This window comes from Parus major, chromosome 6 (genome assembly GCF_001522545.3).
Source record: "Parus major isolate Abel chromosome 6, Parus_major1.1, whole genome shotgun sequence".
NCBI classification, from domain to species: Eukaryota; Metazoa; Chordata; class Aves; order Passeriformes; family Paridae; genus Parus; species Parus major.
Genome location: NC_031775.1, coordinates 2,901,145 through 2,915,503, shown reverse-complemented (window position 1 = coordinate 2,915,503; position 14,359 = coordinate 2,901,145). Strand labels below are relative to the sequence as shown.

The 14,359-nt window shown below is 46.0% G+C and overlaps 1 protein-coding gene across 2 annotated transcripts in view; it reads right to left on the bottom strand.

Moving 5' to 3' along the window:
- Nucleotides 1-14,359, bottom strand: part of PRKG1 (protein kinase cGMP-dependent 1) — a 369,556-nt gene that overhangs the window by 21,420 nt on the left and 333,777 nt on the right. For both annotated transcript variants that reach the window (XM_015633750.3, XM_015633749.1), the window contains exon 10: nucleotides 5,123-5,219. In XM_015633750.3, the coding sequence (XP_015489236.1) occupies nucleotides 5,123-5,219 (97 nt within the window). The remainder of the gene's footprint in view (nucleotides 1-5,122; nucleotides 5,220-14,359) is intronic.

The following is a 14,359-nucleotide window of genomic DNA, read 5'->3' as shown; positions in this document are numbered from 1 at the left end:
TGGGCTGGGAGGGATTTTCCAGCCTCACTGATCCTGGGATTCTGTGGATATTTTGGCTTTTGAAAGAATGGACCTTTTGGTTGCTATGAAGGGAGGAAGACCTGGGGATTTCAGTGAGGGATTTGAGATCATGTACCCAAGGAAATCCCAAACTCATCTGACAATGTCACTCCTTCTGAGCTCAGCAAAATCTTGGGGATGCTCTGACCCTTTTTTTTCCATCCTTTCCCAACATTTGCAGCATATTCCCTTCTCCAGCATGTGCAGGATGTTTACTTATATCACACAGCCATGTGGGGCCGGACCACTGCAGGGGCGTGTTTTAATTTTCCCTGGATTTTGTATTCCTGTTTAAACTAAACTCATCCTTTGTAGATGGAAACACATCCTAGGGCTTGTCTGTTCATGGAAAGGGTCTTGGCAAAGTTTGGAAAGATGGGATGTGTTGGGAGCCCATCAAATCTGGGCAGAGGCTGGATCAGAATATGAGCTGTGCCAGAGATTTCAGCTCCGGCTGGAGGCAGGAATTAAACATAAAAATAGGCTTTATATTTCAGACAAATCCAAACTGGGAAGCAGAGCAGGATCATGTAAGGGATTGTTGGAGTTTAGCTCCATTTGATATTTCCAAGACCCCACAGAAGTGTGTTTTTCCATTTCCCACATATCTTAGCCATAGAATCCTTCTTCCTCTATTTACTTTTCCTTGGAATGTTTTTATGTATGAAACCCTTGACATTCCTCACTGCTTTTTAGCCTTTTGCTTCCAGACATTTCTGAAAAATCAGTTTTACCTCTGGGTTTTATAGGAAGACAGAAATTTTAAAATATTTTAACATATTTATTTGCCCTTTACTCATAAAAAACTTGGCTGTGTTTGTTGTCAAGCAACAAAAATCAGTTTTCAGTGCAGGGATCAGGATGTGGAATTAAAGGGGTTTAGCACAGCTGAGTGTTTGATTAAAATTTGTTAAATTTGCTTTTTCAGTGTCTTCTCTGTGTATAATTGTGCAAAATTATTTTCCTATAGAGTCCCACAGTGTTCCAATTTGGATTGGAAATTTAGTGCTTTCTCAAACAGTGGAATCTGGATTATTAAAAAAAAAAACAAGGTCACTGTCAGTTTCCACCCTGCTGTCCACATTTTTGAAGGATTCATCCTTACAAACTCAGCCTACAATGTATCTTGTAGACTTCATTTTTACTCCATGATTTTTCTTTCCATCTTCTTCTAAATTCCCAGGATGGTTTGGGTTGGAAGGGACCTTAAAGCTCCAAAATTCCACCCCCTGCCATGGGCAGAGACACCTTCCACTATCCCAGGCTGCTCCAAGCCCTGTCCAGTCTGCCCTTGGACACTTCCAGGGATCCAGGGGCAGTAGCAACCACCCTGAGCCATATTTTAGGTAGGGTTTATTTAAATCTTGACTTCTTTTCCAGCCTAACCCAGCACAGCGTGTTCTGTAGCTGACCCTAAATTAATGTTGGGCTTGAGGTAGAGAGTAGGAAACTAATTTGGGTATGCAAATTCTCATTTCTCTCTAAACTTAGCTCAGGAGAGAGGCCGAATCTGGCCTTAAGGAGATGTGGAAAGTCCCCTAAAAATCCTTATGGATCATTGAGGCTAGAAAATCCCTCCCAGCCCATGGAGTCCAAGCTGTGTCTGATCCCCACCTTGTCCCCAGCCCAGAGCACTGAGTGCCACGTCCAGCCCTTCCCTGGACACCTCCAGGCATGGGGACTCCAAACCTCCCTGGGCAGCCCCTGCCAAGGCCTGAGCTCCCTTGCCATGGAGAAATTCCTCCTGGTGTCCAAGCTGAGCCTCCCCTGGCACAGCTTGAGGCAATTCCTGACAATTAAACCCAAAAATTAGGAGATTTCCAAGAGAAAAATGATCTTTCTAATAAAAGTCTTTGCAAGGAAAAGCAGCTTGTTTTGGAATTGGAAATGGGACACAGTTGGAAATTTTCACCAATAAATATCTGGATTCTGCATCTGTCAGGCTATCAGAAGACAATTGCAGCGGGTTTTTCCTCATTATCTAATTAATTCACTAATGGCTTTGTTTACAACACAGGCTGGAGGCTGGAAGAGATTTAATTGCACTTCAAAATCGGGGGCCAGACTTCTCTTAAAACACAAATAAAGCTGAAAAATTCCGTTGTGTCCGCTTTGTACAGAGCCCATAAAACATGGCTGGAACATTTGATGGGCATGTTTTTATTTGTGTCTTTAGCAATCTCCATATTGCAAAGGAATTCTGATTTTTGGAGCCACCAAGGAGCCAGAAGGAGTGCAGAAGGCAAGGAAGTCATTTTTAGTCTCTCTGTGATCAGCCATCACCTACAGGAACCGATCCCATGGAAAAATTACTCCAATCCTGGGTGTTTAGCTACTCCAATGTATTTATTTCAGAGCTGTCAAAAATGATCTTGATTTTAAACCCAGAAGAACTGACCTGGGACAGACACTCAGGAGCACAGGACTTGAGTGAAAAGGAAATTAAAGGATAAAGCCAAGAGCAATAAAGGTCAGCAGAGATGGTGTCTGAGAGCTGGGGACACCTGCCCTCCATCCTTGTCATATGAGGTGACATTCCCTATCCCAGTGGCACCTGAAATTCCTATTTTCTTAATGTTAATCCTGGATCCCACCCCAAAAGATGCTCAGCTGAGATAAAGCAGGGAGGCTGAGCTGGAAAAAGGAGTGGATGCATCCCAGAAAGTCTGCTCCTGCCATTTGCTGCCATTTCTCCAACCCTGGAAGATTTATCTCTCAAAAAAACCCTCGATAAAAGTCGATTACATAGCCCAATTTGGGATGAAGAGGAACATCCATGAGGATGTTGGAAGAGGCACTAGGGAGCCACCAAAAAACTGAGCAAACAACACTCATTCCAATGCTCTGGAATTTTTTCCTGAGATACAGCAAACAAAACTGCCTGGGAAGGCAAGACAAAAGGGGATTTCCATGTGTAATATCTGAGGAATTGAAAATAATTTATATTTTAGGCTGTCTGACCTAAAAACCATATCCTTGTGCATGGATGCATGGAAAGGGCGACCTCTCCAAGGCACCAGCATTCCCAGAGGTGTCTGGAAAACCACATCCAATGGGAATGTTATTCTGTAATTCCTTCTTGGCCAATTCCAGCCCCAAACATTCCAGTTTCCCCCCAGCCACCACCAGCTCCCCTCTCCAGCAGTGATGTTCCCAGGCTTCGTGCCCAAAGCTATAAAATTTCTTTTCCTTGCCATGTCCTTCACTTTTTTGATCCATTTTACTCCTGGAAAGCACAAAAACTGTGAATGTTTTCCAGGAACATTGCTGCACTTCCATATTCAGGCAATAAAAGAGCCAATTCCTTCGATATATTTTACAATTTTAGCCCAAATAATAAACCATATTTTTAATGGTGAAGGCAGAAGCATGAGGCAGCAATTCCAGGCTCAGTATTGACAAAAGGAATATTTTCTTGGCTTTATAACAGAATTTCCTTCTGTGGTAAAGAAAAAACAACAAAATCTGGTGTGTTGAACTACACTTTTAAATATGTTTTATCTGTGTGCAGTTCAGTGTCAGTTAAGAGCTACAAAAAATGAGCTCATCCAGCATTTTCCTGCTCAGGAGAGGGGCACCCACCCCTGAAGAAAACCCCTGGGAATGTTTTTTGCACCCCAGGTGGCTCCAGGGCTCCTTGGAGCCTTCTGAGGTGGGTGCATCTGCTGAGAACAGAATATTTTTACTTGAGCTGACACCTTGAAGGGGCAGAGCACCTCCTGCTCTTCCTCCTGGGCCAGGGTCACACATCACCAGGGTGGAGTTTTTGTCACCTTAAAGCTGCCACAGGCAGAGGCCTGGCCATGGCCACCGGTGAGGGTCCCAGCAGCCACCCCTCATGGGGACAAACCTGAACACCTCCCCAGGAACACCTTGGGGTTGGCAAAACCCCTTAAAAATGAACCCAAAACCTTCACAAGGCACAAACCAAGCCTCAAACTGGTGGGTGGAGAAGCCAGATGTTAATTTAAGAGGCAAATCCCTGGTGCCTGGAGAGGATAGAGGGACTTCAAAAGAGAGGCTGAGCACAACCTCCTGCTCTAAAGCATCCTCAGCAGCTGACTCCTTCAAAATACTCATAAATTTAAATATTCATAAACAAAATAAACATACATTAAACCCTAAACCCCTGGAAGGGACCAGTGTTCCCACAGACACTCTCTCCTCCACAGGATTTCACATCCATGCAGGAAAAGTCAGGAATAAACCACAGGGAAGAGCAAGTTGGGTTTCACACACCAAATTTACTCTTTACATCACAATAACCACCAAAACCACCTCGTTTTTTCCCGTTTTCCAATTCCCAGCCACCTTTGGCCCCCACAGGGTTACAGAGTGGAGGATTCCCCAAAGTTTTGTGGTGGCAACAGTAACTCTGTTCCCCATCTGCCTGGGCTTGCAGGAGTGCCTAACATAGTGCAGGAGTGTCCGGTGTCCGGAGCTCCTCCGTGGTGAAACCCAACTCCCTCTTCCTACTCCAAGGTTTTGCGTTGCCTTGGTGTTACAAACAGGTCGCCTCTTGCTCAGGCTCTGCTTTAAAGGAGACCACAAAGCTCCAAAGACAAGCAGAGCAAAAAAAAGCAGGCTTGGATTTTGTCCTTTCTCCACAATTCTGCACAAAACCAGGCCCTCTCTGGGATGTGTTGCTTTGAGAACAATCAGGTGCAAGCGCTCTAGACCTGAATAAAAAAATGTGTAAGAGAAGCTTTCTGCTGTTATCCTGGTGCTGGTTAAATAAGATTTTAGGTTGCTCTTCCAATCCCAGCACTCACCCAATTCTTCAGGGTGTTTTAAAAGGCCATAAATCAATGCCATAAACCACTTAAGAGAGAGAGGAGATGTGTGCTCCTCTCTCAGCCGAGGACATAAATCCTCCTTGGCTACTGCAAAACATTTATTGGTACATTTCTTATGCCTGGAAAGGAAATATAAGTCAGTTTTCTTCACTATACAATCCCAGCAGATCATTTTTCTCAGGGCTATTGGGGTGTAAGAACAAAGAAAATGAAGCCTTTAACACAGCAGTTGTTTTAGGATGTCACACAAAGAAGAGGTCACCTACCAGCTCCACTCTCCCGAACCCTCCGACTCCCAGGGTGTCGATGATGTTGAAATCCGACAGTTTCAGGTTGGCAAAGAAGGCAGCTTCGGCTTCGTATCTGGAGGTTTTGAGGCGAAAAAACGGAAATTTCTTAGAGGTGCAAACCTGAGCAGCGTGAGCCGCCGTCCCCGAGCTGTGAGAGCCTGGGCCAGCCTTTACCTGCTGCACTTCCATCTCAGCTCTCAAAACTGGCTTTTAGCTCAGCATTCTGCTGCTCCCGACCCCAGCGTGGCTCTGGAGGACACAGTTTTCCAAGGGGGAATAGCAAACATCCCTACTGAGGGTGCAAAGCCAATGCCTGGCACCGCGATCCAGCTCCCAAGGCTACAGCTGGGCACGTTCTACCCATCTTCTCCTGGGTGGGGTTTGCCTTTAAAGAATTTGGTGTCTTTAAGGATTTTTGGAAAAGTCTCTCCTAGGAGTTTCTCATATCCACAGGCTGGCAGCAGTTTCTATAAATGTTTATTGGAAGTGGCAGGATCACTAAAGGTCCCTGGAGAGAAATCCCAGCCAGGTTTTATGAAATCAGATCTGATAAGCTGCAAATGCCTGAAATGAATGACTCCAGTCACAGATCAGCATTCCTATAAGGGTATCTTCACTTGTTCTCCTCCTGCAAACCCACTCAGAGCAGCCATCCCAAGCCAGGAGGTCCCAAAATCCCAATGGTCTCCATTTATCCCATGGCAAACTGCCCCACAACACCAAGCCCCTGAGTAAGGAAAATGCAACTCCAACCCATGCAAGCCTGCCAGAATCAGCTTCCCATGCCTATCCATGACCATAATTCCTCCAAAATAGTTCCTTGTTAAGGTTTAGGGTATTTTTAGAAAGGCTTGGAGGGGAAATGGATGAGCAGGATCCGCCCCCTCCATCAAATGTGACACTCGGCTGCCGGAGAGTCCGACCTTTGGCTGAGGGTGACTTTATAGGAAAAGAGTTGGCTGGAGGGTGCAGGGCTTCATTTTAGCTGGAATAGCTTGCAATTAACAGTAGGGCATAATCACTGGAGGCTTTGCTGGTGCAGGGTAACAGCAGTGGGAAGATGAGCCACCATCCCACTGCCACCTGGCCAGCGTTGGGACATTCCGACCCCAATTATTTCATTAACAGCATGAAGTGATTTACTGCCAGATTCCCTTCAAGCCACCTCCTCTGCTCTATTTAAAACCTCAGTGCCAATGGGGGAGAGAGAGCAAAATTACATCATTTTCCAAGTGAAAAGGGAAACCTACAAATAGGAGTCCAACAACATGAAAGGTCACATCATGAAGCCCCAAATCTGAGGCAGCAAAGCACAATTCTCTCCCGGGGGGTGCTGTCAACAAATTACTTAAGCCCTGCTTTATTTTTTATGCTGTCACCAGATCCTGTCTGTGACCTTGCTCCTGATGCATCCGACTTTGGAAGCCAATCAGCACAGAGCCTGCTCTGAACTTGGGATAACCTTGTGTGCCACAGCTGCTCATTGATCCCTTCACGCTCATCACGAGGTGAATGCTGAGTTGGCTCTAAAAAAGGATTTAAATGTCCCCTTCCAAAGCACGGCAGAGCCATCATTTTAGCAGTGACAGAGCAGGGAGCGCCTCTCGTTTCCATGATGAATGTACAGAGCAGTTAAATTCCTTTAATGATTTCTAATTGCCAGGAAGATGAAATTCCAGTGTGCAAAATTTCCTGTCAATACACAAACAGATGTAAAATTTCAGGGCCAGGGTCACACAACGATTTGGGTTGGAAGGGACCTTCAAGACCATCAGATTCCAACCTCCCTGCCATGGGCAGGGACACCTTCCTGGATAAGGAAGCTGGAATCTTCTGGATTTGAGTTAGAATGTGTCAAAAAACGGTATTATTTTGCTTAGAAAAATATTGGGATTGCTTTTGGAAATCCTTTGGATGAATACATGGATACATAAATGGATACATTTTTTTCTAAATACAGTGCAACAAGCCTCCAAACTCCAAAAGAAAAGCCAAAAATTTGCAGTGAAACTAAAACACAGGTAAAATCAATCAAACAAGTCCTTCCCATGGTCACTAACAACAGTCCCACTGGAATTCTGTTTTATTCCCAGCTACAAAAGTCCAAGTCCACTTAAACACCAAATTCCTACAAATTAATTCGTTATGCATTCCAAACCTGCTAAGCTGGAGGATAAATATCTTCAATAAAGAGATGAAAATACAAATATTCCCAAGCTAAATCAGGAACCAGGGGTATGATCCTTCATGCTCCTCATCATGAAGTTTAGAATTCCTTCCAAATTCCTGAAGCTGAGCATGCTGTTCCCTGAACAGAAGCTCCCAAGGCTCTGCAGTGTGAGCTCCTCACTTGACAGAATGATGGTAAAAAACATCTGTGATGTTTGATTTTATCACCTCCCAAAGAAAAGAGGCCCTTTCAAGGCACTGGGAGGGCAGTGCTAAGGAATACAGTTGATATACTAATATTTTTCTGTAGGAAAATGTTCAGTTCTGGATCAGGATAAAGAATCTGCAGTAGTCAGGAATGTCTGGGATACTCACAGGATGGCTCAGGCTGGAAGGGACCACAGCTGGTGCCACCTCCCTGCTCCAGCAGGGCCATCCCAGAGCACAGGGCACAGCATTGTGTGCACACAGCTCTGGCACAGCCCCAGGCAGGAGAGCCCACAGCCTCTCTGGCCAATGTGTTCAGGGGAGAAGTTCCATAGAACAGAGGTGGGATGAGAGTAGGGACAGTTTGACCCCACTTGTGCAGGATGAGGTGGGAATAACTCATCCCTTTGTGGGACAAATCCATCTGTGCCAGGGCAGGGTGCCTTTCTCCACTTTTGGAGGTGCCACAGCCTCATGTCATTCCTCCTTAATCAGAAAGGCAGTTTAATTGTAAATCCCAGCCTTATGCCAGTGCTTGAAGACCTTCCAAATAATCAAATGCTTTTCTGACCTCTGGAAGAGTTCAAATTCCTGAATCAATTGATGAGAGGAGTGCTGGGAAGATGCCTTGGAGGCACAAGTGGCATCACAGGCACGTTCAGTGCCACGCTGGAACTGTGCAGACATGAACAGGCCTGAACTTCCTGCGCTGGGATTTCTGGGCTTGTTTATCTCCAGTGGAATTAGCTGTAATTTAGAAAGAGCCTTCCCCTGGATGTTTTGGTGGTTGTGCTGCTCATCCCGTGTCAAAATGTCTGGAAAATCATCAATGTCTGGACCTCAGAGCAGCACAGGAGATGTCCAGGTCTGAGTTAGGCAGGAGCATCCTGCAGAGTCTCCAAACTCTTCTCCAAGATTTCCTATGAATCTGAATGGCAGAAACCCCCTGAAACCTCCTCTGGAAGAGCGGGGCTTGGGAGCACCACTCCTTTCCTTGCCTCCAATAAAATACCTGCTTCTGATGAGCTGCCTTGCCTCTTGGGCAGGGACAGGCACCATGTACAAGACACCAGAGTAATCAGGGAGCTCAGGATGAAATTCCATCTTCCAATATCCCAATCCTTTGAAATGACAGTGCAGGAGCCCAAATATCTGGCCAATGCTGTGCCCACAGGGAGAGGAAATCCTGTGGCTCCTCACACTGCTGGAGGTTTCCCAGCATTTAAATGAGCCACTGCCTCCTAGGATGATGATTACTCTGAGAGATATTTCAAGCTTTGCCTCCTAGAACTATGAGCAACAACAAAAATAATGAAATAATCATGTTACCCAGGCAGCTGATAAACAAGAAAATGTGAGGAGCAAAGGTTTGCAATTACCCAACTGCTCAGCTTTGCCGGAGTAGCTCCTGATTCCCATCCTAACTGTGTTGGGAAACATCAGACATCTGTTAGCAAACTGTCATCTCCAGAGAAAACTTGGCTCCTCTCCACCTGCAGGCTGCCAGCCAGCCAGGAATCGCAACTAAATGGGAACCAACCATCCTGATCTGAGCAAATGCCACCAGTCTGGGGGGATAAACCCAGAATTTGGGAGCCTTTCCCACTGACTGACATTGGCCTTGTTTAACGAGCAGCCTTTCATTTGTTTTTTAGGTCAGCCTGGGCACTATCTCACCCATCACTGAGGAAATGCATTTCTGAGGATGGAAATTACAGAATCTCTGCAAAAACTGGGAAAAGTGGAGCTGCAGCACCTGGATGGTGATGATCAGAGCCAGCCTGCCGGGAGACATAGGTGAAATGAGCCTGAGATCCACAGGTGGGGTGAGGAGGGAAATACATCCCAAAACTGAACCTTACTTCTGTGTCCACTAAAAGCCCTTGTGGTTTTAAGATACAGCAAGATTCTAAAGGGGTTAGAGACTCATGGAATAGTTTGGCTTGGAAAGGACCTTCTTGATCATGTTGTTCCAACCACCTTCCACTAGACCAGGTTGTTCCCAACCCTTTCTTGAACACTTCCAAGATGGGTCAGCCACTTTATTTCTTATCAAATGCTGCTTCAGGTGATGGGGCACTTATAAAAAATATGTATAAAAGAAAGCAAAAAAATTCACCCAAATCTTCAGTTCTGTGACTATTCTTACTCTTCATCTGCCTGTCCATATTTTAGCTGGGATGAAATGACCCACCCTGGGTCTGGTCCCTAAAGCTCCCTAGATTGGATTTGTGCCATGTGAAGAACACAAATTTGAGTGAAGGTGAATAATGGGAAGTGGCAGGGACATGGCTGGAATTTCCATCACCAGGAGGCTTCATCACTGAAAGTGATGGAAGGAGGAGCAGATGCAGCAAATGGTGGCAGGGCTGCCACAGCTTCCCTTCCCTGCTGGCTCCAATGACTCCAAAAAGCTCAGGATCAGGTCTTTCTCAGGGATTTGGGGCACCAGGGAATCTAGGAGTAGGTGAAAGTGAAAACAAAAGCACCTTGTGCTGTGTCCACATGAGATGCTGAGCTGTGCCCTGTTTGAGGGAGCTCTGGCAGGGAACAGAGGGGAGCAGGGACAGCCACAGGGCATTGACACAACCAGCAGGATCCAGAGTCTGGGAATGCCTGAAAGCACTGGGAGGCAGTGAGAGCAAATCCCTATTTCTTTGTGGTGTGTTGTCACTCATCCTCTCAGAGGTCCCACCCCAGGTGCAAACCCTTCTTATCCAGCATTGCCTCTGCCCATCAGTCCATTGGGTCAGGACTTCTGGGGGGAGATATCCCTTGACAAACCTTTGCAGCAGGAAAAAATGACCAGGGCATGAACCCAACCCTTGTTGGGGAAGGCCAAACCTGCTCTCCAGACCACTCCAGGATCTGAGCACTCCCAGGACTCCATGGATTAGCTGGAAGGGGGTGTTTGCCCCAAAATGCCCCTCAGGCAGAGCAGGCAGTGAGAGCAGGGAATAACAATGTCCTGAATGTATGGCAAAGGCCTCTGTGCTCCTTCCTCTGCATTCCACACGTCCATGCCCCTCATGATGCACAAACACATCTTTGGGAACTTCCCAAAGATCCTTTCAGGAAAAGCTGGCATTGGGAAGAACAACGATTCTGAGGAACAGCCCAGCTCTTTGCCTGTTTTCCTGTCCATCACAAGCATTACAGAACCTGAACTCATTCTCAGCTCTGTCACATCACTGCCATTTATGAGCTCGCTCACAAACTCAGATCCCAAATTTATTCCAGGATATTTCCACCAATAAATCCTGCCTGGGATTAGCTACCTTAATGCCAGTCCAGTCCAGGGAGGGATGGATGCTCTGGTGCTACCCACTGATGCTGGCTGCTCAGAGAGGATTTACCTCCAGATGAGGATTTGCTGCCCTGCCCCAAGGAAGACCAAGGAGGAGAACATCAGACTCATCTTCTACTCTCAAAGTTTTTTTTTAAATTGCAAAACACACCAAATGAGTGGAAAGATGGATCTGTGGATGGATCCAGGACAAACAGATGGGAATAATAACCCAGGTATTCCTTAGGTCAGGTGTCCTTACAGCCCATCCTTCTGAGGCGGCTTTAACTCCTGACTTAGCTGCTCCTCTCACTGCCTTCCACATCTGACACCTTCAAAAATCCAAACCAAGAGCCTTTTCTTTGGGATTTTTAAAAGCCATGCTCTGGTGGTGCCCCTGGGTTTGAAGCTACAGCTGCAGGGAATATTGCATGGAAAAGAAAGGCTGGATTTCTTTTCAAGTCCATGTTTTCAGGGCTGGGAATTTCTCTCAGATGCCCCTGCACCTGAACTCACAGCATTTCACATCAGGAGAAAATTGCACACTCCCTGCTTTAGATTTTCTTACAGTAAGGGAGCTTTGAGTGATAGTTAAACTAGACATTAAAGCCATTGCATCTCCAACTTCCTCTGGAAGGGGAAGGAGACCTGAAATTAAAAATAGAGGGTTAGAAACCTCACAGGTTTATTTGTCCCATCCCCCTTTTTAAAAGCAAATCACTTTTCAGTGAGAGCTCAGCACCACAAACACAATATTGTGCTGTTGCAGCAAGCTGAGCTCATCCCAAGTTGGTTCAGTAGTTAAAGAGATTTGTTGGAATTATGGGGCTTTGAAGACTTGGATGTTGCACAGATCTCACCCAGAATTTTAACTGAACATGGGGAAATGCAGCCAAAGCAGCTCAGAAAGTGCTTCTCCTTGTCCAGGCTCTTTGAAAAGTCTGGATTTTCTGAAGTGAGTTTTGTTGAAGCCCTAAATGTGCCAAGAGATTGGTGATACCTCATTAAATACGTTGTGCTGCTGGGTTCAGTGCCTCCCACCCCACAATGGGATCTCATCTGAGAGAAAACCCCTTCAAATGCAAATGTAACCCTTTTTTTTCCCAGATATAAATGTGGGATCATCTCCTCTCATAACATAGAGAAGTGCATCACTCCCTTTAAAGCTCACAACAGCCCCCTGGAGCCTGAGGTCCCAAAATCCCAACCCTCCACTTCCCAGTTCCAGCACCCATGTAGCAGAATTGTCCATTACACATCCACAAGATGGTGATGGGCCAGAAAAAGCCACAATTTTAGTGGAAGAGCCAAAAAAAACAGGATAGAAAATGCCAACTGCTGGGAACTCCACAGAGATCTGAACCCAAGTGGTCTCAGGTGGGTTTTTAGGGAACACAGTCCCTGATTTTCTCTGGAAGTCACAGGGAGGTCACCATGGAAATATTTATTTGTTTTCCAGATGTACATGTTCCTCCTGAACTCCTAAGAAAACAGCTCCACGCTTGCAACAGGAATCTCCCCACCTCCTTCTCTGGGAAGTGCTGGATTCAGCTCTGGGTAAAACAACATTTGTACTACTCTTCATGCCAAAATGTCCTGAAATAGTTCAAACAAGACACCCTACAGAATAGTCTGATTAAACCCCCCAGATTTTAATCCATTTTAATTAAAAGGGGTGGAGGGAGGATGTGGAGTATTCCTTCTTCTGGTGGAGTTTCCTGTTCTGTGCAGTATTAAAGGATATTGCTTAAGGACGGGGGTTGTTCCTTCTCTTTTCCCTCCCTTTTTTCTGGTCTCTTGTTCTAACTCTGGATTATTTTAGCTGGAGGCCAAAGAAATGCCTCATACCACATTCTATCCTAGCCCAGTGAACAAACTCCTAAGGAAAAGCAGATCTCTCACAGCACCTCAAATGCTGCGCTCGCACCTTGACAACCTCATTTCAGTCCAATGAACAGGAAATCAGATCTAAAATGGAAGAGCAGTAAGATGTTATTTATCAACAGCCAAATAAATTCATATTCAAATAATGGATTCCTGAGGCAAATTGGGCTTTAAACCCCCAGATTCAGCAGCTGCATCTTGGGTGTACTCAGCATTTCTCAGTACTGTGGGAGCACTCACCCCCCAACTCCTAAAGGAATAATACAAAGGCAGTGGAAAAGAAACCTCCCACAGTGATCTTTAATGCCCTTGAATAATTTAGAAGGGGAAAAAAAGGCGTATTTTGGTCAGCAAGGAGACAATTCCCTGAATTCCCTCTTTCCTTCTCATTAGTTTCAGATTCAACAGTTTGGATCCACAGGCAATAAAATCTCTTTGGAAAAGAAGGCATCAAGGATTTTTCCTTTCACTTTTGTGACTGAATTCAGAGGCAATACCTACAGATCCCTTGGGGATTTTTTCCTCTGGAAAATACCAAGGGGAGCCCAGGCTACTGTGGATACTCAGGAAAACAAGAATTTTGCATTAGAATTCCAAATGAACTCTCCAAGGGCAATAAATCCCAGCTACCAAACTGGATTCCAAGGTACCATTGAACAACACCAAAGGTATTTTAGGGCAAGTTGTTGGAATTCATTGGGAAAGAGCTTTGGTTCCACCCCTGGAAAGCCAGACATGATCTCAGGGAAAGCTCAGCCTAATTACAGCTTGAAATTGCTCAGATCACAGTTGTGCTCTATGAAATTGCAAAGTGCTAATTAGACCCAAGCACCCCCAAAGTGTCTCAGCTGAGCACATCAACTCCAAGGAGCCCTTTTGCCTCCAGCCTCCAGGCAAGACCTGCACAGGGAAAGGTCACCATGGCAACGGTGATGCTCACATTAAAAGGACGTGGTTGCAGCTTTCTCCTCTTAAATTTTTTAAGGAGTGTGGGGAACAGATCAATACATTGATGATGTCAGACACATTTATTTGTCCAACTTGCTGTGTTTGCCACTTATTGTGCATTTATTCAAGTCCCAGGAGTTTCAGGCAACTCTGTCTGTGTTTTGTCCTCCATTCTTTTTTCCAACGGCCCAAATCCTCCAGGAGAAAATCCCTTGCAAGAGGGAGAGTGCTAAGAGGCAGAGCTCTACCTTGAGAGAACTTGTATTCCCTCTCCAAGAGCTGCTGAGGGCATTTCATGGAATCACAGAATGGTTGGAATGGAAGGGACTCCAAAGCTCATCCAGTTCCACCCCCATGGGCAGGGACACCTTCCACTATTCCAGGCTGCTCCAAGCCCCAAAGTCCAACCTGGCCTTGGACACTTCCAGGGATCCAGGGGCAGCCACAGCTGCTCTGGGCACCCTGTGCCAGGGCCTGCCCACCCTGGCAGGGAAGGATTCCTTCCCAATATCCCATCTATCCCTGCCCTCTGGCACTGGGAAGCCATTCCCTGTGTCCTGGCCCTCCATCCCTTGTCCCCAGTCCTTCTCCAGCTCTCCTGGAGCCCCTTTAGGCACTGGAAGGGGCTCTGAGGTGTCCCTGGAGCCTTCTCTTCTCTGTTTCTGCAGCCTCTTCCAAATCACAGGATCCCAGGATGGCTGAGGCTGAAGGGAGCTCAG